The 27,231-nt window shown below is 45.4% G+C and overlaps 1 protein-coding gene across 1 annotated transcript in view; it reads left to right on the forward strand.

Annotated features, from left to right (window-relative positions):
• The first annotated feature begins 3,453 nt into the window (after positions 1-3,453).
• LOC144179222 (intraflagellar transport protein 57 homolog) overlaps positions 3,454-27,231 on the forward strand; it is a 38,074-nt gene continuing 14,296 nt past the window's right edge. The window contains exons 1-7 of the mRNA XM_077707503.1: positions 3,454-3,602; positions 3,694-3,863; positions 4,680-4,788; positions 4,963-5,016; positions 5,118-5,236; positions 7,332-7,425; positions 19,827-19,910. Coding sequence (XP_077563629.1) covers positions 3,703-3,863; positions 4,680-4,788; positions 4,963-5,016; positions 5,118-5,236; positions 7,332-7,425; positions 19,827-19,910 — 621 coding nt within the window. The 5' untranslated portion in view covers positions 3,454-3,602; positions 3,694-3,702. The remainder of the gene's footprint in view (positions 3,603-3,693; positions 3,864-4,679; positions 4,789-4,962; positions 5,017-5,117; positions 5,237-7,331; positions 7,426-19,826; positions 19,911-27,231) is intronic.

A 27,231-nucleotide genomic window follows, 5' to 3' on the forward strand; every position in this document is an offset into this window, starting at 1 on the left:
GAAACGAAGATGTATTTACAAGGCGTATTTACACCCGCCTTGGTGGCTCAGTGGCTAAGGCGTTGTGCTGCTGGGCACGAGGACGCTGGTTCGATTCCCGGCCGCTGCGGCCGCTTTTCCGATGGAGGCGAAAAGCAAAAACGCCCGTGCGTACGAGATTTAGGCGCACGTTACAGATCCCCAGGTGGTCAAAATTAATCCGGAGCCCTTCACTACGGCGCGCCTCATCGCCTGCGTTGCATCGGCGCGTTAAACCCTACAATCCATCAACCAACAAGGCGTATTTACAGAACAGAAGGCCCCGCGCAGACCAAGAACGCCAGAGCTTCGGCTTCTTCCTTTTCAATACATGTACACCTCAGAGTCGATCTGAGCGCGCCCATCGTGTTGTTTTGGCTACAATTTAGCACACGTGCAAGCAGGCTAGGCACTGGCGTTCGTGTCTTCTTCCTCTGTGGCTGATGCACCATAACAATGCTGTTTTGGCTACAATTTAGCACACGTGCAAGCAGGCTAGGCACTGGCGTTCGTGTCTTCTTCCTCTGTGGCTGATGCACCATAACAATGCTGTTGTACTTTATATGGCTAATGCGAAACAAAATAACGCGAAACTGCGGTGTCGCAGTCTCGCGTTGCATGCGCAGGGCAACTCTGGCTTTCACTGTAGGTGTGAGTTCGTTACAGATCTACCAAATCATCCAATGGGTGTTAATTCGATCGCCGCATTGATAAGAAGCAGCTCTCGCATTTTTGTTTTCTGCTTCAATGGCGCAGAATTTGCGGTGCAAACGTGGCAGGAATGTAAAAATTACACATAACACTGTCAATTCCTATTCATTTTTTTCTATTCCTATTCATTCCTAGTCATTCATTCATTATTTCATTCATTCATTCATTCATCCCAGTCATTCATTCCTAACCATTCCTAGTCAATTCCTAAAATAAATTTAACTTCATATGGTGCTTACTGAAAATAGTTAAAAGCGTGCTTTCGTGTATATTTGAAGTAACCTGCATTTGACTTGCAAATCGTTGTTTCCCGGCAACAAGTGTATTTCTCGATGACGCAAAACACCTTTCTGCTGCTCTGTGCTGTCGCTCTTTCTTGCGCTCGGTGCAGATGACAGAAAAGAAAAATACCAGGCAGCCTCACGCCGGAATACAAGACACAAGAACAGGCTTTTGACGCACTTCCCCTGCAGGTCTTGAGAGGGGGAGCAAGCCCCCACCCGCCGCGCGCACCCGCATAGTACACGCCTTGCAAAACGAGGGGAGCGGCGGTGGGCAACAATAGGACTGGTCATAAATGGGACCGGTTGTTGACGGAGCTATTCCTCTGAGGGAACAAAAGGCAACTGAGGGGAAAGCCACCTTGCCTGAGAAATGTTTCGCGCGGACTCGCAGCGGCCAAAACCACAACTGATGACACGATTGGCGCTGTAATTTATCCTCCTCAACACGTTGGCTTGCCCATGTCCTGGGCTGGGCTGGGCTCATAACACAAAATAAACACGCACGCATACACACTTACAACATTTGTCTCAGCACATCTCCGGCGGCGTCAAAATGCAGTCAAGCACTGAAATAATGTGGCTGCGATTTTTAAAAGCATTGGCGTAGCCAGGATTTTATATCGGATGGGGGGGGGTTGAGCCGCCAGAGCTGCTCAAACGAGCTGGAAGTTGGCCGCGGAAGACACGCCAAAGATAGCAGAATCGGTGGCGACACGCCGACGACACGAGATGCAAAGTTCTATATATGTGAAATAAGGAAATAACCCGAAATATCCTCCCCCCCCCCCCTTTAATATGTCAAAATGGTGAAGAGGGAGCCAGAAGAACCGACCGGTACGTGCTGGAGCCTGGAAGCGTTATCTGGCGCGTGCGATTCACGTTCGCGCGAATCACCCGTCCTAGATGACCCCCCCCTCCCCACTTCCCTCACGAGAAATTTCGGGGGGAGGACTTGTTTTGACCCCCTGTACCCCTGAAGACTTTGGTAAAAGCCAGTTGTATTGTGCAATTAGTTTGAACATTTCGCTAATGCTTGAAGCATAACATCACCCTGCCGTTGTAACATAAATGTTATGCTTATGTTCAGATTTATTATGTTACCTGACAGTATTACCTCGAGCATTTTAATAACGTTAAATTTCTAAAATTACTTCAACGTTATGCCTTGAACATTGTAATAATGTTGCAATAAAGATGTTACCTATAACGTTGCTTTGCGGGTACTTCTTAACATTATAATAATGTTTACATTTTTACATCCCATTAATGTTCTGCCGTGAACATGCCCTGAACGTTATTATAATGTTTCAATTTGTACATTACTTTAATGTTGAGTCCTGAGCATTTTAATAACGTTACCATTTCTAACATTGGTGATAAGTTGTTTCCTGAACATGTCCTGAACGTTATTATAATGTTTGTATATTTACATTACTTTAATGTTGAGTATGAGCATTGTAATAACATTAGTATTTCTAACATTGGTTTTAAGTTGTTTCCTAAACGTTAAATAAATGTTGGGAACAAAACGTTAACATACATGTTTGTTTTCAACGTAAAAATAACGTTTCTAACATAACATAAACATTGAATGTTTTTTTTAAACGTTACATAAACATTGCCTCGTAACATTTAACGTTATTTAAACTTTCGCAACTTCCAGATAACGTTATTCTAATGTTCTGTGCTACTTGGGTGTCCGTAGTGTTCGAATGAACTTCCAATCAGATGCGCACAGCTTGCATTTGCATACTCTAGATCCACACCCAAAAGTCACATGTCAGCACAGATAATTCACCAAAAATGGCAACATCACTGCCTTACTAAGTTAATTGAACAGACATCTCATATACATATATAGACGCATGGCTCATGCCTGGGCTGAGTTTTCTTACGCTATGCATTGACCACGCACAGCAACTACGTTGCGGTTGTCTGTGAATTTCTTATTGCGCGTTTGTTTAATTGTTTTTAACTTCCTTAGTATTCGATATCTGCTTCATGATCTCTCCTATTGGACGAAGGAACGCGATATCGCCCTTGCACAGCCTCTTCTCCTCTTGATCTTTTGTGAATCAGGAGTATCTGGTACACGTAAATGGCATAAGCAGCCCAAGCAGCACCTGAAACTTTTCCGATGGGCCAACGCGCTATGCCGTCGCACAAGTTCCGCAGCGCTGCCTCCACGGCATCTCCACGGCACCGACTGAGGGACGACAAGCGCGAAACCGAAACAAAATTTTCCGTTCTCATTTTGGTTTTTTGCGGGCGTTTTTTTGCCATTCATTTTATAAAACACCCTGAATAAATAATTTAGCCTAAGAAAAATGTAATTCTAGCTTGTAAATGGTTAATTACACAAAACAACTACTTTCATTTTGTAAATGTGGTTACCATGACAACCAGTGAACCGGCGTGTAAACAAAGTACATCATGGCGGCTGTGCGTGCTTTGAAAAGCCAGTTCATTTGCTGAACAAGCTCTTTCTTAGTAGTGAGTCGTTTTTACAGCGTTAAACAAGAGCCTCGATTGGCCAGTGTTGTCGCGGTGACTACAAGGGTACGTTCAGTTTCGGCAACACTGCATCTGGTAAGACGTCTGCGCTGTTTTTCTGATGGGCATCCGTGCAATCAACAGGCGGGAAAGCGGAAAAAGTGATTCGGTGATTTTCACTTTTCAGTTTGCTGCCATGTCGTCCAAAAAGCGCGAGGCGCCTGAAGGGGCCGACGATATCGGGCCCGGCCAGGCTTATCTGCCTTTCGTTGTGATGGAGGACTTGCTCGACAAGCTCAAACTCATCAACTACGACACCGAGTTTGTAAACCAGCTCAAGATAAAGCCCATCAGCAGGTAGCTACAGTTTTTTAGGGGCGAACCCCCTTAGGGGCTGGGGCTGTTGGCGTCTCCTGTCGTCGTCGTAATAGTCGTCTCATGTAGTCACGGTACTAAAACACCGGGAAACTCGTCTACTCCTTGCGCTGGAACGTAACGCGTGCTAAAAAAAAAAAAAAAAAAAAAAAACACCGGGACACTTGTTTACGCCTCGCGCTGGAGCGATTCGTAACGAGTACTAAAAAAAAACATCGGGACACTCTTTTACGCCTCGCGCTAGAGAGCTTCGTGCTTAAAATACACGAGACTTACAGCAAAGCTGTATAGTAGTACCCCCCAATGGTTTCATCTCCGTTGGCAAAAACGCCTAGGCGCCAAGAATACACTTATACACTGCATGCTTCGCCCCTCCCCATGTTTCACGTTTGTGGAGATGGCCCGGGATTTTTGTAAGTCATGAACCTTAATTGTGTTTTCTAGACTTCAAAGGTTTGCTTAAGGACCGTGTAAAACAGTGCGGGTTTTGAAAACACCAGACCTTTCTGCGGTGGTTTGTTCGGGCGCCTTTGGGTTGATTGCACATCGAACAATTTTGTGATGTTCTGACTGCCGAGATCGAGAAACCAAAAGGTTTCTCGATTTTTTTGTTTTGTGACTGTTTCTGTTTGACTATTCTTTAGAAAAGCAGGCCACTAGTTAGGACCTTCGCTCTTACTGCAGTCAGCAGCACTTCTTCAGTGATCAAATAAAATTATACTTAGCAGTTGAAACTGAACAGTGCCCCGATGTGGCCCGTTTCTTTAGGAAAAAATGATCTCATTCTGTTGCTTTCAGGCATTACTTCGCTGTGCCAACGAACCCGGGAGAACAGTTTTACGTCTTCTCTTCTCTGGCAGCTTGGCTTATCCAGCAGTCCGGAATAACCTTCGAAATGCCGCAAGAGGTGAGTTTCAGTGACTTTTCCCTGGTGTCAGCTGCGCGCAAGCAACCACTTTTCGTACAGCGTGGGGAAGGGGGGGGGGAAGGGGGGTGTCGCGGCACGCGCTGCCATTTTTTTTTTTGCTTGTTTACGTGTGACACCTCTCTTTGAAGCAACAATATGTTATATCATTTTCAGTCAGATGACCCAAACACTACCATATCCAACATTCTGGACGTGCTTCGAGGCATGGTAAGGGCGGCGTACTTGAATTTACCGGAACTACGTGAGCATCCCTCGTGGATATTGTGTTTCACCTCTGCCATGCCCATTTTTTTTCTTTTTTTTTTCAGGGAATTCCCATTGATTTCCCCCCTAGCCGACTCAAGCAAGGCTGGGGAGAGCACGCGATCTTTGTCCTCGACCATTTGGCTGACAAGGCACTCAAGTCAAAGCACTTTTCGTGGAGAACGTGAGCATCCTGAAAATTATACTCCAACTGTTTTCAGTTTTCCAGTGGCCCCATCAGCTGTCTGTTGCGTCTTTGAGAGTAGCTTGGCTTGGCTAAGGATTGATAAAAGCAATCTTTGAGAATACCTGTAAGTGCTGGCAAAATTTGGCAACCTTTTTGACTCTGATGGAGAAGCATGCCTTGAGAAACATGACAGCTGTTTATCTCTACAGATATGTGAGGAGCATTTGCAGTTTCGTGTGAAAAAAGGTTCTATCATAAGAAAAAGTGTTTGTATGGTCAAATTTTTCCGTAGAAGCCAGGCAGGTATCGTCTGATATGACAAAGGAAAGGTACCCTTCCCTGCACAAAGGGGCAGCGGCTGTCAGTGCGGAAGAGAAAGGAATGACGAGAGGTGGTCCGAGTAGAAGGGAGTGCGTGTAAGCAAAAGATACCGCTTTGCAAAAGTATGGATATTGTGTAGGTTGGTGGACAGGTTGGTGGACAATGTCGAGAATTGGGCCAAAACATGCTTTCTACATTTAAAGACGTCCCTTATTTAACGAGCATTACCGAGAAACATGTCCCAAGCTGCCTCTTGCGTGTGACAGAACAGATGTTTGAGTCTGTGCTTTTGTCATAAAATCTGAGGGACTTGAAACCAGCCAGAATTCGAGTTTAAATTTGTGGCCTAGTGTCTCATTTAGTGCACTGAAAGTGCGTCTTTGCCTGTCAGAGTGCTCTGCAAGGTTGTAGATTTATTTTTCTTTACATGCATGAATTGCTGGGCACAGCAGCTGTAAATTTTAATTCCAAAAAGCAGCTGCAGCTATTCTTGTATTTGATACAATTCACTGCAGTAAGTGTGTAGTTAAAATGGAATCAGCTACTGTTCACTGCATTACATTTTCACCAGTAGCTCTGAAGCAGCACCACTCATTTTTTCTAGTCGATCATTTCAGCCACACTTCAAAGCAGTGCACTTTTTATCTTATATTTACACATTGCTTTGTCTTTGCTTTGTTGCGTTATAGAGGTTACCATTTTGTTGAGAACTTCACTTTGCAATGGCACTCCCACATCTGACCTTTGCCTGCACGTGAGTGAAAGTCACTGCACTTTTAAGTTTTTGTTTCACTTTGCTCGCTGTTGCCTGAGTGAAATTATGATTTTTCCACATTCTATCTTGCTCACCATTTCCTGTGCATTCCTTACGCGAAAGCCTGCATTCGTTATGGTTACTTTTTTTTTAATGCTTATTGAAATGTAAAAGAAACATGTAGAAAAATGTCTGCCCTTGTTTGAGTGAGTGACATTTGTCATTTGTGAAATGACGCACGCCATTTCTTGCAAGTATGGCAGTTGGTGCTTAGTGGGTCCTGGAATGAGGGCGGTTAATGAAGCAACCCTTTTATCCCCCGTGCAGTATTTTACTATAGGCACAAGAAATAGGACACTGAAGACGCCTTGTTTGCTGTCAGTCCTCCTAGGTGGCGCCACCGTACCGCTCGAGGCAGCTGTCTACCCTCGCTTTTTTGGACCAGATTTGTGCCTGGATAATGTTTGTTATGGTTGATTGCACTCGTCTCGTGAAACATTGGGTATGTTCGACAAACAAGGTCATGTTATATGATGTCGCCTACGCCAATCAGCCAGTGTTGTACAAGACAACCCCAAAGTGCCAGACTGCTGTGCAGCTGTAACAAGCATAGTGCGCGCAGTACCAACAGCAGTATACGCACTGGTGCTTCTATGTCTATGTGTGTGTTTGTATCTTCCATTATGTACCCCACCATTCTTACTGCTATAAAGAGAATATGCATTGAACTTAAGTGCAAATAGCTCGTTCTGAAACCTACAAGTTCTAAATTGCGTTTTTCTTTTGCCGGCCTCAGCCAATCGCACAGAGGCATAATACGTCGTAGGTTCTGGTGCAGGAAATGAGCTAGTGAGTTGCATGGCCATTCTCTTTTTCCCTAATTACATAGCTTATTTGAGCGAAGTTTACGTTAAAAGTGGTGTCAGTATGATTCTAACGAGGCAGTCTTTCAAATGAACAAACGTGTTTTGGGCGCATGGCCCCCGTAACAACCCATGTGCCCTATTGCTGTTCAAGGCTGTTGCCTCCAGAGGAACAGTTGGAAGAAGACACGGTCGTCGACGACGCTGCTGAGGTGACTCTAGAGAAGATTGAAGAAGAGATGTTGGAGGTTTGTAGATGCCATTTTTATTTTTTTTTGCTCCCTGTCATTGCTGGCGCGTCTTTCAACTTCCGCCAGCCTGCATCCACTCCTGTGCACTTGAAAAAAACCTTCTAAAAAAGGAAGGAAGCTCATACTAACACATAAGACTTGAAGGTAGTGAAGCTGTACGCAACCTTCACTACCATCACGAAGGTTGAAGTCCACGATTGCAGCCGATTTGCTTTTTCTTCGCTGCCGCAGCAACCTTTACTGCATCATTGTTGCTATAAGCGTGAGCTTCTTTAATTTTTTTTTTGAAGTGACAATCATTTGACATCACGTTGGAGGGGTGTATGCTGTGACGTGTCTTTCTCGTTCTGAGCAAGGAACACTGGCATGAGGTCGCGGGTTCGATTCCCGGTCGCGGTAGCCGCTTTTCTGATGGAGGCGAAAAGCAAAAACGCCCATGTGTACGAGATTTCGGCGCACGTTAAAGATCCCCAGGTGGTCAAAATTAATCCGGAGCCCTCCACTACGGCGTGCCTCATCACCTGCGTTGCGTCGGCGCGTTAAACAATCAATCAGTTACAATGAACACTGGAGATGCACACACGAGCGCTCGGAATTTTTTTGGTTTTGTTAACTGCCAGGTGGTCGCTGCGAGGCCCGCGTTTCCGTGCATGCACTCAGCAATTTCGTGGTATTTTTAACTGCAGACACGAAAAATTACGATTAGCTAAACAGCTTTGCGGTTAAAAAGAAAAGAATTGCCCTAAATCTTCGCTTCTCTTGAATTCAAGTTCAGTTTGGCAGTGGTGTGTAACAGCAAGGTCGAGTGCCAGGCTTTCTCGGAGGTGTACACTTGGGAGAAGGTCCGCAGAACCCTGTGCGCCCTTCAAGGCAAAGATTTGAACGACACAGCCTGCACAAGTGGTTCAGAAAAATATATATATATACATGTCCACAGAGGGGGCAAGGCGGAAAACGAGGGCCTATTCCCATTTCTGGATATGAGGTTGAGGATATAAAGCAGTGTTTCCCAGGTAAAAGGGGTCCGAAGGGCATTTCAGGGGTCTGCAAAGCCATCCCTGAAACTTCTCCCCCCCATTCATTTCTCCTTTTTTCCAACTGCACCAAGATGGCTTCACTACATGACTTATATGTTTAATTTCTCTGCGAAGCACAGGTCTTAACCTTTTTGCACAATATACCAGGTATGCGGAAAAGTCAGCCGCACAAAAGGCCGCATATAGCCTTCTGGGTGAGTTTTATCTGCAAAAGCGAATTTTTCTTTGACAATGTGACATGCATCTGTACAAAAGTCAGATGAGAAAGGTGGGCATTGAATAAGTATGTGGGTGACTTTAGCTGCAAGTGCAAATTGCTTGACATGACACTGATCAACATAATTCATCGTGTGCTTCCCCATCGCTTTTGAAAGCCTTAAAGCGGTCCCCGGCACACGCATAGTTGAGGACCACCGCTATAAAGAATCTCAATTTCACATGAGTGAAAAGACTGATTGCTTGCTCGCATCGCTTAAAAATGCCTTAAAATTATGTGGATTTTTGGAGGGTTTACTGTTCTCATAATCCTTTCCCTACCGCAAAAAGGAAATATGTATGAAGTTTACCAGAAAATGTTTGTCACTCGATTTGTAGAACTTTCTTTTTCTGATTAAGACGGCACCATTATTGTGATAAATTAACGTTCCTTTATTCCTCTAATTGTGTAAAAAAATATTGCTGTAGAGTGGATCCACGCGGCACCATTATTTCGGTGAAATAACGTTTCTTTATTTCTTTAATTGTGTAGAAAAAGATTGCTCGAAGATGGCTTCACCGCATGGCCGCAGTGTCTTGCAAAAAAGCGCCGCCAGGGCTCCAAAATGACCGATGACGCCTATAGTCATCATCGGTCATTTTCGTACAAAATCTTATGATGAATATACTCGTCAGTGGGAGCGAAGGGGTTTTAATTGGAGTTTTTTAGGGTTGAAGCAACTTAGGGGCTCAGGGTGCCAGCGTCTCCTGTCGTCAAGGGGCAGGAGACTCTTACATGTCCTGTCATCAAGTTGTCAAGCAGTGGTACAAAAAAAGTGTATAATATATAACACCGGCTTATATATTATATAAAACCCGTTGAAAATAAACAAACATGATAAACATGGCTAACGTGATAAATAAACTAATATATTTCAGGGTACCCTGACTGCGGTAGCATGCAAGCGCTTGTTTTAGCATGGCTCATCTTCAGTAGGAGCGGTACAACTCGTGTGAATGAGCTCAGCTAGTCTACGGCAGGCAAAGGGCTAATTTTTGAAGGCACTAGTTGCATGCCCCCCACCCCTTCCAAACCCTGTTCATGAAATCGTGCTTAATTAAAGCGAATTTATTCCTCGCAAATTTGCTGTCGGCAACTGTTGAGTGGGCTTTCCTCTAAACCGAAACTCTTACAGGAGATGAAAATGCGGGGAAGACTTCAAGCCTAGCATTAATTCTTTACCATGAGGGAATATGTCATCACCATATCAAATCATTTGGTTATTGCGTAATTCCGTTCCATTTCACTGACGGCCCACAAAAACATGCTTGGAAGCAGGTTGCACCTGTTCATGCTTGAAGAGAATTTGCCTAAATAGATCCACAGGTATCAGGGAAAATTGCTGGGTGGCCTTGTGTGGGGCCCTACTAACATGATTGTCGTTCCTAGTAGTAGTAGTATAAAACTTTAATGAGTCTTATAAAGTAGGAGCGGTTCCCTAGTCCAGGAATAAGTGACGACCAGGCGACCGACGCCGTGGGCCATACTCTACCTGATTGTCCAAGGAAAGAGTTGGTGGAGGGGAGTAAAACTAATGCCTTTGAAGATTTCACGAAATAAACAACAAGGTAGCTATATTATCCTAATGCATTTTTGAGCGTAGCGCCAATTTCAAGACCCTCATAGCACAGATCTCGCTCTCTTGTGTTGGCCGCTTTGGGTGTGGTTGGTGCCTCCACCCTTTAGCTTTGAAGAATAATGTAGATCTGCCATAGTTTGAATTTGAAGCAACACAGATTTTGTTTGAATTATTAAAAGCTCTCATAAGCACGACTCGGGGGCAAGATAACATCTCTTACTGTGGCCAAGTATCCATTTAAATTGCATTTACAAAAAAATCGTAAGTAATTGACCACCTTATTAGTGCATGCAAATTCACAGGTCAAACGCAGCAAAAATTTCAGTCTGTTGAACATTCTGTTTGTGTGCAGCCGGAGTTCTAAAAAGACTGGGAGCTTGAAAATGTGACACCTGAAAAATGTGCAGACACAGTGCGGGCGATTGGCAAACAATAATTGGTTGTGAAATAGAAACTGAAGAAAGCGAGAGCATCGCGGCAGATATAAGTGACATCACAGCAGCGAATGGGTGGCACAGGCAAGCCCAATCAACTGACTTCTTGGGTAGAGGCACTTGCAATGCCTTAGCTTTTTGCATGCCATGCCGGCAGGTGCAGCATCGTTCGGTGTGGAGCTATTCTGAACACCTATAATTAACTAACTAGGCATTTCATAGAGGTACCAGTCATGTCTGAGCTTCTTTGGCAGTACTTACTGTGCATTTAGGGTAAATATTAGGGGTGTGCGAATGCCAAAGTGCAACTTTCGAGCTGAATATCGAATCAAATTTGGGGGAAAAAAAAGCTGAATATCAAATCCAATATCAAATATCAATTTTTTTTTTACAGGCTTCGATTTTTCATAGGTTTTTGTGCAAAAGCAGAAGCTACTTCGCATGTTCGGTAAACATAACGTCCTTTTTCAACCCGGGGAACGTGCTTTTCAACTCGCATCGGTGGTACTCCAGGAATCTAGAGCAGGCACAATACGCATTAAAAAAAAATAAAAAAAAATTGCATTGGAGTTGCTGTAGTGCAATCATAGGCAACGACTATTCAGTGCTTCGTAAGTCAGAAGCGAGCACTTTGGAGGCATGAACAATAGGACGCGAAAACACGGCACAACCACAATCATGGACCACAATGAGGCACTTCTTTGTAAGCTCATGGGCAGCGTGAATAATTGTAGCGGAAGGAAAGCTTGCACTGCAGTCGCTGTGGACAAGCCTGTGCCAGTGGCATTGCTGGGTAAACTTGCACCCGGGGCCCAGAAAATTTGTCACCCCCTCACATATACAAAACAATTATTAGTAATAAAACTAGTGTTATTGTTATTATTAATAATATTAATTTCTTCCATTGTTACCATATTAAAGCTGGTTCACTGTAGCTACCAAAAGCGATTTTTGTCGCTCTTGTCGCTTGGCATTGCTCTCGTCGCGTGACAAGAGCAATTGGTCTCAACAAATTTTGTATCTTTCATTTAGATACCAGTGCAAAAAAAAAATACTTTTCACAGATACTGAATGCGGGGGCTTCAAAATGTCAATGCAAGCATGCATAATATGCAACGTGCAATGCGAAATGAAGCCACAGGATAATTGATGTGTAGTTATTTATAAAGAACTGGCAATATATCAGAAAAGTAAGCAGCAACATAAGAAGCCATTGTTATTTAGGCAAACTAAACCATAATAGCTACACGAGCTTGGTTTAGAGAACCCAAGACGCCGACTCGGGTGCAGATCTCAAATACACAACATCGACCTTTACAGTGAATTAGGCATCGATAAAAATCATAACAGTAAGGAGGATCGGGGTGTGTCGCTCGTGAGCGCAAAAACACTGTTAGCAGCCAAGAAAGAAGTGGCCCATAGCTACTTGCGGCAGCACAGGGTGTAATGCGCCAAACCAAAGTTGGGTAGGGGAAAAGGGAAGGCTGATATGCGGCAGCGTGAGAGTATACCACATCTTACAGTCGATACCAAGCGAATGGATGCTTGCAAGAGCACCGGAGGTGTGAGAGAGTCTCAGGCCCCATCAGAAAACGACAGTTCGGAAAGCTTTGCAGCCCACTGTGCCGACTAAATCATGCAGACGTCACGCAGGCCTGGAGGAGGGTGGCTAACAATGATAGGGCTGTTTAAAGGCAACACATGCAAGACAAATAGTTGCTTCATTCAGATCAATTTTCGTGTGACTGGGAACACACCTTAGAGAGAGAGAGAGAGAAACATCTTTAATGGGCAAATGAGGTCAGCCAGGCTGGGCGCCCGACTTGCTACACCAAATGGGGGTGAAGGTGGGATGAAAATATATGAAAAGAACTCTCATTCACACATCATAACTCAAACACGGAGATGCACACGAAAAGCACACACACAATCAGGCGATATAGTCATTCGTCCGAGAGTTCATAGCTCACTCACAAGTCCAGTGCTCCGGAGGAATGTTAAGAGCGCTTTTGTTGCGCGACTTGCCATGCCGGTTGTAAGCCAGGGCCCAAGGAGGTGCCTCGAAGAGATCTGGGCAGACGCGGGCAGGCCCACAGAGAGCTTAGCTATGGTACGCTCAAGTTCGTAGTGAGGACACGTGCGGAGAACGTGTTTCAGGTCCTCACTAACTGTACAGGTAGGGCACATAGGTGAGGAAGCCTGGCGAAGTTTAAAAAGGAAATGCCTAGTGTAAGCCACATTGAGTCGGATGCGATGTAGAACAGCTTCATCTCGCTTGCACAGACCGCTTGGCGTCCTAGAGCGGCACTCTGGGTCTATTCGGTGCAGCGGAACGTAGGTCTTATTTGGGTCGGTCCACAGCAATTGCTGAGAACTCTTGGCAACCGATGACACCAGAGTCGCTCCATCTCGCCTTGTGAAAGGCACTGGAGTGATAATTGGGCTGAAATGCACTGATGCAGCACTTCTGTCGACTTCGTCGTTGTCATCCACACCGCAGTGCGATGGAAGCCACTGTAGAACAACGACATGGTGGTTGTTTATTGCCTGAGTGTGCAGGCCATTGATTTCTTGAGCAAGCTGCTCTTGTGGCAGCACCATGAGGTGCTGAAGGGCTGTTCGAGAGTCGGTGAGGATTGCCCATGCCTGAACTGGAGCAGTTAAAATGTGTTGCAATGCAGCATGCAGGGCCGTAAGTTGAGTGACCATCGACGAAGTTTTGTGACCTAATTTTGCGGTACTTTTTGTGCGGGTTGATGGGATCCATATTCCGATGGCAGATGATGTATCCATCACCGATCCATCCGTGAAAATATGAGTGTAATTTTGGTAGGTAGTAGGAATGTGCTGCAATGAAAAGAATTTAAGAGTAGGCAGAGGCAACTTAGCTTTTCTCTGGATGCCGGGAATGGTTAGTGTTATTTTCCAGGAGGCAAATGTCCATGGTGGCTGGGTATGCTCTGGTGGGCTCTGATACTCTGGTGGTAATAAGGCACGTACCTCGGCTTCAGAGTCACAAGCCAGCGGATGGTCGACAGTCCTCGTCACAAACCACAAGCGTGCACGAAGGAGTTCTTGCTGGCAGAGAATCGTTGGAGAGAGGCGCTTACTCTCCCTGAGAGTCCCAAGGGTTGAAGTATTTTTAGGCACCCCAAGGCACACACGAAGCAGTTTGGCTTGTAAGCCTTCTAGAAGCCGTGAGTTGGTTTTTGTGAGAGGCTCGAGGGCAGGCAAGCTGTAGCGAAGCAATCCCTCGCAAAGTTCATAGTAGAGCCTGATGAGAGACACCACCAAACATCCTCCTGCGCGGGTGGAGATCATGCGGAAGATCGATGCGTACACCTCAAGCTTGTGCCTCAGTTGCTGTATATGTGGAGACCACGTCATGTTCTTGTCAAAAGTCACTCCTAGAAATGTGTGGCTGTCAACGTAAGAAATGGGAACGCCTCCGAGTTTAAGGAGATACCGGGAGAGATCCCGCCTGGTGAAGGCTATCGCAGCAGACTTCTCCGCCGATATTTCGAGGCCACGTTCTGCCAGAAAGGTTGCCATTGAGTTAATGGCCCTTTGAAGCCTTGCGTGCAAAATCCGCCGGTTGCTTCCCGAGCACCAAGTGCATATGTCGTCAGCATAAAGGGAAATTTGAACGGATGGCGGCAAGCACTGCTTGATTCCAGTTAGGCAAATGTTAAATAACGTCGGGCTTAAAATTCCTCCCTGGGGGACACCTTGACGCACAGTGTGAAGTGCGGTGTCAACATCCTTAGTGGACATGTATACTGACCTGCCGGATAGATAATTGCAAAGCCATACATACATTCGGCCTCGAACTCCGACGGACCTCAAGGCTATCTGGATAGCTTCGTGCGACACAGAATCAAACGCTGCTTTAACATAGACAAACACTGCAATGGTGATTCGATGCAAGGCTTTGGCTTGCTTGGCATGACTCACGAGGGCCAGAACATTGTCAATGCTGCTCCTGCCTTTTCTGAAACCAGACATGTGCTGAGGATAGATGTCTGTTCGTCAAGTCCCAATTGAGGCGTAGGTGCAGCATTTTCTCCATAAGCGTACCGACACAACTCAGTAAAGTAATCGGTCGGTAAGAGTTGATGTACGTGTGTACCTTTCTGGGTTTAATAACAGGTACAACAAGACCCAATTTCCAGCTAGCCTCTAAACAGCCGGTCTCCCAGGAACGATTGAAAATGGCAAGTAGGAATGATTTGGCCTTGTTGCCCAGGTGAGACAGTGCTGCGTAGGTAATGCCGTCAGGGCCAGGAGCTGAATCTCGGTTAACCGACCTAAGCGCAGCAAACAGCTCGGCCATTGTGAAGGGAATGTCTCTGCTAGCAGCATTACATTGTGAGGTGTCGATGCAGCGTGGACGAAGTGCTGAAGCGGTTGTTGGTGCCGAAGTGATTTTGACGCAAAATTCTTCCGCTACATTCACAACACTAACACGCCGCTTGAGGTCTATAGACTCGAAGGGACGCCGCTGTGTCGGCTGTATGTGAAGGGCTCGGATCAGGCTCCATATTCGAGAAAGGGGCTTTCAAGGGTCCAGTTTGGAGCAGAATTTCTGCCATTCTCGTTGGGCCAGTTTTTGTAGGTGTCTTTGAATTTGCTTCTGCACACGCCTGGAAGTGCGTATGTCTTCTGATGACACACCTTAAACAAATGAAGCTTGAAGGACCACAGGCAGAGCCTGGTGAAAGAAGGCTGGGGGAGAAATAGAAGTTGTCCCAGCAAATAAACAAAAGTCGGACTGGCTTAAAAAAGTTATTTCCAAATAATGTGCAGGAAAAGTGGTATAAAATGGAAAAGAAAATGACCGCCCTAGAAATTCGGAAAAACCGCCTGCGCCTAGTGGTTTGTCACTAAAGGCAGCCTCTGTGGCAGCAACTGCATGCTGGAAATTTGTCTAGGTGTCCATTTCAGTATGTTTGAAATAGATACCTTGTCAGGTCTCTTAATTTCAATGGTTATCTGGTTACTGAGAATGGAAGCACATAGGAAGGGAAAATTTAGCAGGGAAAGAGACGACTGGCTGTACACGAGTCGTCTACGCGGCCAGTGCACGGCTGGTCGTGTGGATGTTTGTCGGCAATGATGTCGTCGTTTGCTTTCGTACGTTGTAAAAAATATTCCATCAAACATTTGCGAATAAGTTAATTGACATTGGTGTCTTGGGAAAATAAACACAGTATAAAATGTGAGGTTCGGGCTTACCAGTGAGGCAGCCACCAGCCAATGGGGGAAATCCGAATCAAAGGAGGTTACGAAGCTATAAAGAAGGAACTCTTGAGTAAAATATCAGATCCGTTAGGGCCTGAGTGTATCGGCGCCACATGCTGGCTCACAACCGTTCGGTCGCGCCCATCCCGATATGTTGGTGACAGCGATTTCTCACATCGTTGTGCAGCCAACTAGCTCAAGACGGTTCCTAGATGAATCAAGTTTTTTCTAGTAGCTGGGGAAATAATATCGCCCTGTCCAACCAAAAGTAATAACCAAGAACAAGACCTTTAGGAACCAGGGTGACTGGGATCACGTTGTAGCACCGGTCACTCACAAAGTGCCTCGCTATGGAGCGCGGTGCCCGCGTGTACACAAGTGGGAGGGTTCGGAGGGAAGGATTTATGTTCTTTGCGTCTTTTTCTCCAGTTGGTCACGCTTCCGGAACGTTACACCGAAGTGTCCTTTGCAGTCTGATGTTTCGCAGTACTGGGCGACGGTTTTGCAGCAGGGCGTCATCGTTGCGCTGCCTGACTCGTTCCAGTAGATTTTTCCTCTCCCCAATGCATGGGGAGGGTCTTCAGCTCAAAAATCTTGTTTACGACACCGGCCGTCCTGTCCTGTGCCGCACAGTCTTTGAAATTTTTTTTTTCTAGTAATGTTCACGCAGCACTCAGCAGAACGCTTTCACTAGCACAGAAAATGCCCCTATCGCCCACCTCAATCATCGTGTGATCCCCCTGACCATCTTGCGGGATGGGAGCACTCAGCGGATCGAATGCCAAATGATAGAAAGTGGGTGACGTACCAGGTGTTTATCTTTTTGTTATGCAGTTAATTTTGTTGCCCTGCCCTTTTTTTTACTCATCTTCCACCTTGAAAGATGAGCCTACCAAAGCAAGATATTTAGGTCATCAACTTCAACTATTTCTTTACTTGGAACTCCATGGGACGCCCACGAAAACCATGATAAAAAAGAAAAAAATGAACACAAGGTTATCCACTTTATTTATGTGCGCAGCACAAATACTCATTTATATTACTTGTAACTTACAGAAGAATGAAATTAAAAAAAACGTAGATTTACCTAATTAACAGTTAGGTAAATAAAATAAATGCCTACATTTTAGTTTAATTACACGGGGCCGCATGGGATATGCCCCTCCCATATATCGTCATCTTCGTGCAATCACCATGTACTGACTGCGTCGCTGGGCACGATGAACGAAAGTCAACGGCTTAAAAAATATGAGCTATCAACACCCATTTTCAACCATATAGCGCAAAAGACGAGAGACACAGACAAGTAGACACACACGGCGCCGTGTGTGTCTACTTGTCTGTGTCTCTCGTCTTTTGTGCTATATGGTTGAAAGTTATGTACCAACAAGCCCAAATTTCTATGCTATCAACACCCAATTTCAGATCCGATTGCGATTGCTTGGATCGTCAATTGATTGGTTAGTGCAAGCACTGAAGGAATCTGGTGCAACCAAGGGAAATTGCGACAACCCATTTGTCTCGCCCATTGTTGGACGCCCCTCCTCCCAACACAGGCTTAATTTGTACAGTTAGCTCTTCGGCACCAACCTTCATTGTATGTTTCACACTTACTTTCGTTTCGTTTTAATTTGCAGTCCCCGCTTCCTCAAGATTCAATCTTCCCAATTTTTTTTTTTTTCAAGTCTTTTTTTATTTTGTTTCCTTCTGAAAATATGACAAGCGAACCACATGGTCCCCGACGCGTCACCGCGAAGACTCCAGAAGATGCTAAACATTCACCATGAGCCCGTACACAACATCTCATGTGCGTAAAAAAAGCCACGTGGAAAGCCGCCGAGGACACATGACCAAAGTCTCGTTGGCCCTGATGTCTTCCCCCTTCACCCCTCGCCTCCCCCCTCCCATGCTGCTCTCGTCTGCCGCCCCAACAGTGGTCCTGGACGGGATGAAGGGGCTTTGTTAGCCCCTTGTAGTCTCATTGAAAAACAAGCTCGCTCGCTTGTGGCCTTCGCGATCACCCTGCGCGGGGGAATCTCGGAGGCCATGGCTCGCTACACCTCTTTGAGCGTCACAGTCATACCGATGGCACCCCTTCTCCAGGAACCATTCCTTGTTCGCCTCCGCTCACCCTGCAGCCAAATAACTCCTCAAGTCGCACCCATCCTTGACTACCGCGGCATTCCTGGATGCCAAAATTCTCCTCGCTGTCTTCCATTGTACCAGGAAAGAAATTTGAATAGACTGGTAGGGATGTAAATTGAACAGGCCAAAGCTGTGGTCTCGTTACAGTCGTCTTCCAGTTTTCGATGCCCGCATTACACTTTGTAGGGGCACAAGTGGCATCCCCCCCTCGTATACCGAGGGGCTAGTACCCGGGGCCCAGGGCCCCCCCAGCCCCCCCTTAGGGACGCCACTGGCCTGCGCTATCCACTGAGGTAAAAAAAACAAGTAAACACACAGCAACCATATACCGACTGCATCAGCCAGAACCGCTTTTGATATTGACAGAATGGAAGCGCTGTCAAAACGGCGGCGTTTTTTTTACTGGAAGCTGCCGTAACATGCAAACATCCGGTCGCAGAATTCAAACAAGTGGCCAGAGTCGATGGCATGGAGGCCGATGGCGACGACTCGGAAAAAAGATCTTATCAACGCAATCGCAGATTACTCCATATGGCGGGATAAAATTTACGTCCTCTGCAAGGCGTGCCCGTCGAAAGTGCAATTTGAATGAAACTTGCCAAATAGATGGTGTAGCAGCAGTGTGTTTAACGTGAGGGTTCGAGCTAGTTGATACTCCATAGTGCAAATTTAAAGCTTGTCCTTTAAATTTAAAGCGCTTGTCCTTGTGTCGTTCGTCTTCTGTCTAAATTTGTTGCGCTTTAAATTTGCACTAAGCAGTGTGCGCTGTCACCTCTCACTTTTGCAAAGCCAGGGAACGTTTGGAAACTCCACTCGACTATTTGAAACATTGAATAGTAGATATTCAATTCACAAATCGAATTATTCGTGGAAGTACTATTCAATTCATATTCGAATATTCGAGTATTAGCACACCCCTACTTCTTATACACAATATGGTTGAGTGGGACTTTCCTTAGTCTTTCTCCCTCCCTCCCTGTTCCTACCTCCTTTCTTTCTTGTGCCTTGGGGCATGCTTTCGCGTTTACAAATCACATGCTCATGTATCAGTCTTCCGCCATCCCTTGCTTGAGCCATAACAGCATCCATCTATGTCATGCTGCCCATGTCCATGTGTTTTACCAGCAGCTAGAGCCCCTATGTAAATTTTCCACCTGGAATGCCTCCAGTGCCACAACCGCCTGCCATCTCGATGGCGTCGCACAAATACACGTGTATATATATAGCACTACAGTGGGTACTCGTGTGACTAGGTATAATCTGCTTCTGTGTATCCATTCTTGCCATGAAATTTCTTGTCTCTTTTCTACAATAAAGTAGAGCAAGTGGGGATGTACGATGAATGCAAAGCTTGCCCATTTCTGTGTGGAACGACCTCCTTGGGAGGAAATGATCTGGAAACCTCGGTTTTAAGCTCATATTTTGGAGATTCGTTTATCTTGCCTCATCATCCTCTCTCTTTTTTTCACCTTCTGTAAAAATAATGCCTAAATAAATGAGATGAGTGCGGGAGCAACTGATTCCTCATCCACACAGTGTTGTGATGGCTGCTGTGTGTGTGTTGCATAGCAATCTTTCTTGTTGGACTTGAGCCACATTGACATCACTACGGTACTTCCTGGTGTGCTTTCCACCTTAAAGCTGTTATTACAGTCTGTGTGTTTACTACTGTACTCTGAACTGCTTTGTGTTTTTTTTTCTTTCAGGAGCAAGCAGCAGATGATGAGGATGATGATGATGGCCCTGTGATGGATCTCGATGCCCTGAGAACCCTTTCGGCTGGTCGCATGGTATGGCAGCTCATTTTCTTTTGCACTTGAGTGACTGAAAGGGGCAACGGTGATTTTTATGTTGTTTAGAGAACAACCGTGGGTTATAAAATACTACACTATATCGGTAGATAAATCAAATGTGCCTCTCATGGCAGCAGGAGCTTGTTATTGACACGAGAAACGCAACAAGCATAAACTGGTATTGCCACCCCCTAAATTTCCCCACACAATCACCTCTGAAAAAGCAAATCTATAATGGTGAGATGGGGTTGGTGGAGCTTGCCTGGGTGTTTTTAGAAAAAAAAAGTGTAAAGTAGGGTTGGGGAAAAAATATGAAAAAAGTGTGGTATAATAGCTACCGTGCACGTGATACTAGTGAGTGGACACCAACTTCAGCTAGCAAACATAATGTCAACTATCCAGCTACAGCAAGCAGTACACCGTTGCGTAATTCCTATTTTGGTTAAATGTTTTACCTTGTACACAAGTGCAGTAAAATGATTTAGGTGGGTGGTATGAACACATTCTAAGTGGCCATATTACATGTGCTCAGTCTTGTCATAGATAGGCTTCTAGCTATCTTTTGTGACGTGCTGTTTGACGCCACGAAAAAAAAGGGAACAAGAAATGGGAGAGTGCAATGTAAGGTTTAGTTCATGGTTTCTCAAAGTGGGTTCCGCGGAACCTAGGGGTTCCGCAGGCCCCTCCTCAGGGTTCCGCGAGCCACTGATAAATTTTCCCTGGTTCCGCAGTTGCAAAGTCTTATATGGTAAACTTGAGGTGCGATCGATCTAAGGAACCTCCATTACTCACGCCCGAGTGTCAGTAAGCACATCTCGGCGCATAACAGAAACGCGCGAGCTGCGCATTAAATCTCGCCAGCAGCTTGTAGCCAGCCAGACTTTGAAAACGGGCCACGTGGTTAAACTATTGCACTTGAATCTCGGTCTTATATTACCCCCATGCGCATTTCTCCTGTTTGGAGATAGGTGCCGCTAGCGTATGCATTCGCGTAAAGTTGACGGGGAAAAAAATGATACCATTGCTTGCTTTTGAATTTATTGCACGTTAATGTAGCATGAACGGAATGAAAAATGGCGGGAGGGGGTTCCTTGGCACTTAACGGAACTTAGCACGGTTCCCTGGGACCAACATGCTTGAGAACCCCTGATTTAGTTGATTATTCTTAAGGGAACAGGGCATTGTTTGTCATCAAACAAAAGCGGATAGAGCTAAAAAGGCGTTAGCTTGCAGTTAAAATAAAAATTCATCCTTTTTAGGGGGCCATGCAGACAAAACACAAGTTTGGTTCATTTGAAAGATTGCTTCGTTATAATCATGCTGACCCCACTTTTAACGTAAACTTAGCTCAAATAAGCTACATAATTAGGAAAAAGGGAATGGCCATGCGACCACTCGCTCATTTCCTGCAACAGAACCTATGATGTCATATGCCGAACTGCGTGATTGGCTGAGGCTGGCAAAAGCTAACGCAAATTAGGCAGGGCTTTATAAGCTTGCCGAACGAGCTATTTGCATTTGCATTTAGGGCACATTCTTTTTATAGCAGAAAGAACAGTGGGGTAAACAGTGGAAGTTACGAAAGTGCACGTAAACATTGATGTACCGATGCGTACTGCTGTTGGGACAACGCGCTCTATGCTGTTTTAGCTGCCCAGCACTGTGGTGCTTTGGGGTTGTCTCAAACGACACTGGCCAACTGGCATAAGTGACGGTGTCTTACGTGACCATATTTGTCGAGTGAGCACCATGTTTCATGAAATGATTACTTTCTACCGTAACAAAAACAAGCCAGGTACAAATACAGTCGATAACAGAAGCAGAAAACGGCCAGCTGCGGTATGGTGGCACCATCTAGGTTCACTAATGGTAAACAAGGCTTCCCACCACATATGACATTATGGAAGACGTCATGAAATACATTATTTGGTGGGCGAATCAAAATTTTAACCTAAATAGAATAATTTATCAGTGAATACGGCATTGTTTGCTACTGTAAAAGTGCTGGGGGCACCATAAAACACGAAATCTTTCGAATGAAAGAACTTGTATTTTGTCTGCATGGCCCCTTTAAGGTCCCTCTAAAGGCAAGTCAGTACACAACTACGGTAGAAAAATAGTACACATATTGCTCAAGTCCGGGGCCTGGTGTAGTTCTTAGTTCTGACTCTCACAAAGCCGCATGTTTGGAATCGGGCTTCGGTGGCAGCGTTCCAAACACAAGCAAGAGGCAAAAATGACTCTGGGCACTGTGTTGTGAAGAAAAGGGAGCTCAGAATACTGTTCCCCTCACACCATGCTGTTCATCAGTCTGGTGGCATCAACTGTGGTGATGGCATTTTTGCAGTGCAGAACGTTGCCAATTGTAAGTACACAAAATGTGCAAGAATAAAGCATCAACGACGAGTGGGTCTCAACCATAACCTGGGTGAAGAACTGGACATCACCAGGGCCCAGTTGAATAAGTGTGAAAGTATCGGTGTTTCAAGAAACGGACTTAAATGACACTTTCTCTTCTTCTGAGCTTTCTGCTGAGTCCATGGACGCAGGTTTGATTCCCGGCCGCGGCAGCCGCTTTTCTGATGGAGGCGAAAAGCAAAAACGGCCGCGTGTAGGAGATTTCGGCGCCCGTTAAAAATCCAGAGGTGCTCAAAATTAAGCCAGAGCCCTCCACTGCGGCACGCCTCATAACCTATGTAGTTTCGGCGCATTAAACCACATAATCAATCAAATTCTTCTTAGCTTTGTACAGTGTGGGTTCCTAGCAACCTGCTGTGGTCTCAGGATTGGCATGGATTCACTTTATTAGCGGTGGTCAAATTCTATTCAGCTGCCCCCTGCCCGAGCCCAGGTGTGCGCCATGGCTCATAGTGTGCTGCTTCAAGATCTTTTTCATCAAGTGCTTGATGCTCTGCCGCATAGTCTGTTTTGCTGTTTAACTCCCATTTAGCACTGTTGCACACCACCCTCTTTTCATTTTCTCCTTCAAAAGAAGAAAGAAGAGAGAGCTTTCTTGACAGGACAAGGGGAAGGGAGCCACTCTGTTCAACGTGCCATAGCGGTATTGCAGCCAACGGTTCATAGTAGGTGTGACCGTAGGATGAGGTGGTGGTGGTTGTTGAAAAACGTTATATTCGAGCCTGGTGATGTGGGAGTGGTCCCTTAATCCAGGAGACCTTGTGACGGGATGAAAACACTTGGGACGTGATTGAGCGTGCACCCACATTGAAGGGCCCATGCTCAAAGCATGTGCAGCCACCAAAAAGGCAAGCATGATTGGTGAAAGAAAAAAAACAATTGGGGCCTCGAAAAACAAACATTACTCCAGAAAGCATGCAAGAAAATAAAAAAGATGGTGCAGCAAGCAAGGACTGATGGGAAGCTGAAGAGCAAAGTCTAGAAAATAAGGACATAGATATAAGACGAGGAAATATGCGAAGAAACGATACGCAGCATATGCACTGTGACAGGGGTCATGTAAACAGAGGAAACGTGCATTTTTGGGAAAGAGGAAAGATCAGTCTTTGTACCACTGCTTTGAATCTGGAATGTGGACTGGGCTGGCAGGCTCACTGGTGTTGCAGCCTAAGAAGATACAACAGAGAAAGCAGATTGTCATGTGCAAAGAAGTGACAAACTTTCTTGAAGCATTGCTCAGTGGGTGGGGCCAGCCGACGGCTAAGTTGCCTACAGTGCACTAGAAATCTTTGCATCGCTGATTGCACTGTTCAGCCTGCTGAAGACAAGCAGTGTTGAGGTGCCTCCGAGCAACACTCAAGCGTCTCGAAGGTTCCAATGAAAGATGAGCTGAGATAGCAAAATCCACTTCTGCTTCTGGAAGGAATGTCCTGTTGAGAGGAAATGACATTTTTAACCGTAATTCAAGTAATCCACCATAAACCTGGTCGATTATTTGTAGTGGTTCGTATGGCAAGCACGATATCAGGCAAATTAGCACCTCAATTTTTGTGTCACTCCATCATAGTAGTGAACACAGCTTTCAGGTTGGTGTTCAAATAAACAGTGATGTTAGGCTGAGGGTGACGACAGGTGGTCATACGTCGGTGCTGCACTCCTACAGCAAGACAGTTGTCTTCAGACGACTTGCTCATGAAATAAGCGGCTTTATCACTGGTGCGCGGTACAGGGAAGCCAAACCACATAAACACGTCCATTAGGCATACTTTCAGTTCCTAGTGGGAGCAACTCAACCCACTTCATGTAAAGTGGTCAGTGGTTACAAAGAAGTAACAATAATTACCACGCAGACTGTGAGGGTTAGGGACTCATAATATCGCAAGCGATTATTTGCCGGGAACTCCTGCTTTCTATAGACTGCATCAATCCAGGCATGCATTCAACACATGGTTTCACTGTCTGACACACATGTGACAATTCCTGGCATACCTTAGTACACCCTGTCTCCTTCCAGGTCAAGTAACAGTCTGACACAACTTGTTGTATGTCTTACTGCCAGATCTTTGGCCAACTGGTGCAGAGCCGTGAAAGTAGCAGGGCATGAAAGCCGTGAAAGTAGCAGGAAGGTAGCAGGGCGGCCTCCCCGATCTTCAGTGATACGACAGTGCAGAACATTGAATGGACTTTATCATTGTTTGGGAGACTTACTGGAGCAATAGAACATTCTCTGGAGGCATGTGATAGTCACACTCATCGCTGGTTTCTTTGTGAGCGACCCTTTGGGCTCTGAGGTGCTGAGTCACTTTATGGAAAGATCCGTTGATTCGTTGTGCTATGATAAGGTGAAAGCGATAGCTCGTGTGAAAGCACATTGGCGACCCGATTTTGCAAACACTTCCTGTGCTGAGCGGTAAAATTGCGGCGCTGGAATTCATACATCTAGCATAAAAGCTAACAAGTAGGGCTCTGCAAATCCCGTAGCCACTCTAAACTCATTTGATGCACCTGCATTGTGAAAGGCACACCATCAGTGTATGTGTTATCTTTTGATGTGAGCGTTATCACGAGACACATTTTGTGACCGTAGAGTGTGACTTAGCTGGTATGTGGCTCACAAGTGTGACTGGTAGGAGGACACCGTCAAACTCCTGCAATAAGGACATGCACTGTGCGCACTGCGCATCGCTTTGACCCCTTGATTGTTTAGGCCCAGAACAGGGGGACGCACTGCTTCATTTCTACAGTTCTTCAGTCACCTGCAGGACTCCCAAACCGATGAATACATGCACTTGCACGCCCGTACCACATAGTTTCAAAATTGCGACAATCGTTTTTGAGAATTTGGCCCCACTTGTTCAGATATAGCTTTCCCGGTGCAGCATTTGCAACTGTCTGTCTGTAATTTAAGAATGACTTGACTTATTCACTGCGATGTCAATCAGTAAATCAACCAATTAACTGGTGTGTATTTATTAACCACTAATTTAAATTCATAGTAGTTTTTAAATTCATAGTAGTAACTTCAACTATCACTGAAATTTGCAGTTGTCCCTCAAAATTTTGTAATATTACATTTGTGCACAGTATTTTATCGTGTTAATATTTTTGAAGCTGTGATGACCGTTCTCCTCTAGGTTTTAGCAAGTAATATTAGAATTTAGTTTGAGTTGTCTTTCTTTAACTCTAAATTTAATTTCTGTTTATAAAGTGCAGCTGTTTTGTGGGCAGGGTTTTGGTGCCATGGTCCTCCCACAAATACTTCTCTAGCGCTGTGAGCCTTACAGTGTTAATAAGTGCTCACTGAATGATGGAGCACCTCATTGCGTTGATTAGTGACGTGTATTTACTAAGTGAATCAGGATGTCGAACTGGAACCGAACAGAACTGAAAACCGGAGCCGAACTGGTATTTTTGCTGTAACCCGGACCCAAACTGTAACTGAACTGAAAAAAAAAAAAAAAAAAAAATTCAGGGAAGTTTGCATTCATGTGCAAGACTTGAATCATTGACGGACACAAAGTTGAGTTTTAGTATTGTTTAGTGTTGTGGTTGGCGTCGGCGCATTGGCATTTCAGTGACCTTATGTTGAGCAAGGCCAGAGTGAGCTCGTCGTTTCGGTCAACGTTTTCGTTTGCCACTTTGCAAGCGCAACTTATCGTCTCTAGCGGCTGCTTTGCACGCTGAGCCTCTTGAAGCGCGACCTGTTCCTCAGCTATGCGAACTATCTGCGGCCTGGCCACGTGGAGTCAATGATCATCTACAGCAGCTTCGACATTTAAGTCGCGGCTCTTCTACGGTACAGAGCGCATACGCACGAAGACACGAGGATGGACGAACGAGAGGCGTATGCTACGACGTCTCTTTCTCGCTACGAGCAAGTGTTGCCACGATATGGTGAACACTGGGGTTTTTTGTGTGGCCAACGTTGGCCAAACCCCGTAAGTGGGTATGCTTGGCTTGACGGATGTGCACTCGAGGCATGCGCCAAATGCCGGAGCTTTTTTTTGGCCAACATTGGCCAATCTCTCTAAGTGGGTAGGCTTAGCTTGAACGTGCGCTCGAGGCATGCGTGCACGAGCGCTCGGCCTTTTCCGAGTGTTTTTAACTGCGGACACTATTTACAACCAACGTGGTCAACAGCTTTGCGGTTAAAAATAAATAATGGTTGCCGTTTTACAACGAAACGGTTCGACCAACTGTTGTTGATGATAATGCGTGTTAAATGTCATTCGGGGCTTTTCTCTTTCATGCAGGGTCGACTTAGTGACCTCTCGTGCACTTTTACCTTTTCGAGCAATAACAACACTGTCAATTATCTATACTCGGTCGCAACACGGGAAAAAGTGCAATGGTGTGTTGCTGCTGGCTGCGGTGCAGAGGGCAAGGCTGGGAAAAAGAAATGGCACATTTTTGGCTTTCTGCAGGCGATATGAAACATTGGTTCACAACTTCTGTTTTGGAGAAATCAGGCCGCAAGATCGTTGCACTGCGCAATGGCGAAGGCCACACCCTTAAACTTGCCTCGTTGCAGGTTATAATTTCCTAAAAAGATCACACACCCGGAAAGTGTAAATACTTGACAAGAGTTATCCGCATGGGTGCTTCCGTGGCCGCGCTGCAGCAAGGATGCATGATCGATCACCTCCTCCGGTGGCCGTCTGTCTGATGTAAACTAAGAATGTAAACGTCTATGTGTCGATATTTTGGCGCTCACTAAAGAGTTTCTTGTGGTCACAATTTTTCTGCTACGCAGGGATATAATGCTTCAAAGCACACGTATATCTTCGGACCATCAAACGTGCTAATATTTTTAACGAGTGAGTTTTCTAGGGAAAAAAAAAAGGCCCATTTGTTGGTATTAAATACTTTTGCACATAGTTTATACACAAGTAATTTCTAC

This window comes from Haemaphysalis longicornis, unplaced genomic scaffold (genome assembly GCF_048455015.1).
Source record: "Haemaphysalis longicornis isolate Haplotype H1 unplaced genomic scaffold, Haemaphysalis longicornis Haplotype H1 scaffold_4, whole genome shotgun sequence".
Classification (NCBI taxonomy): Eukaryota; Metazoa; Arthropoda; class Arachnida; order Ixodida; family Ixodidae; genus Haemaphysalis; species Haemaphysalis longicornis.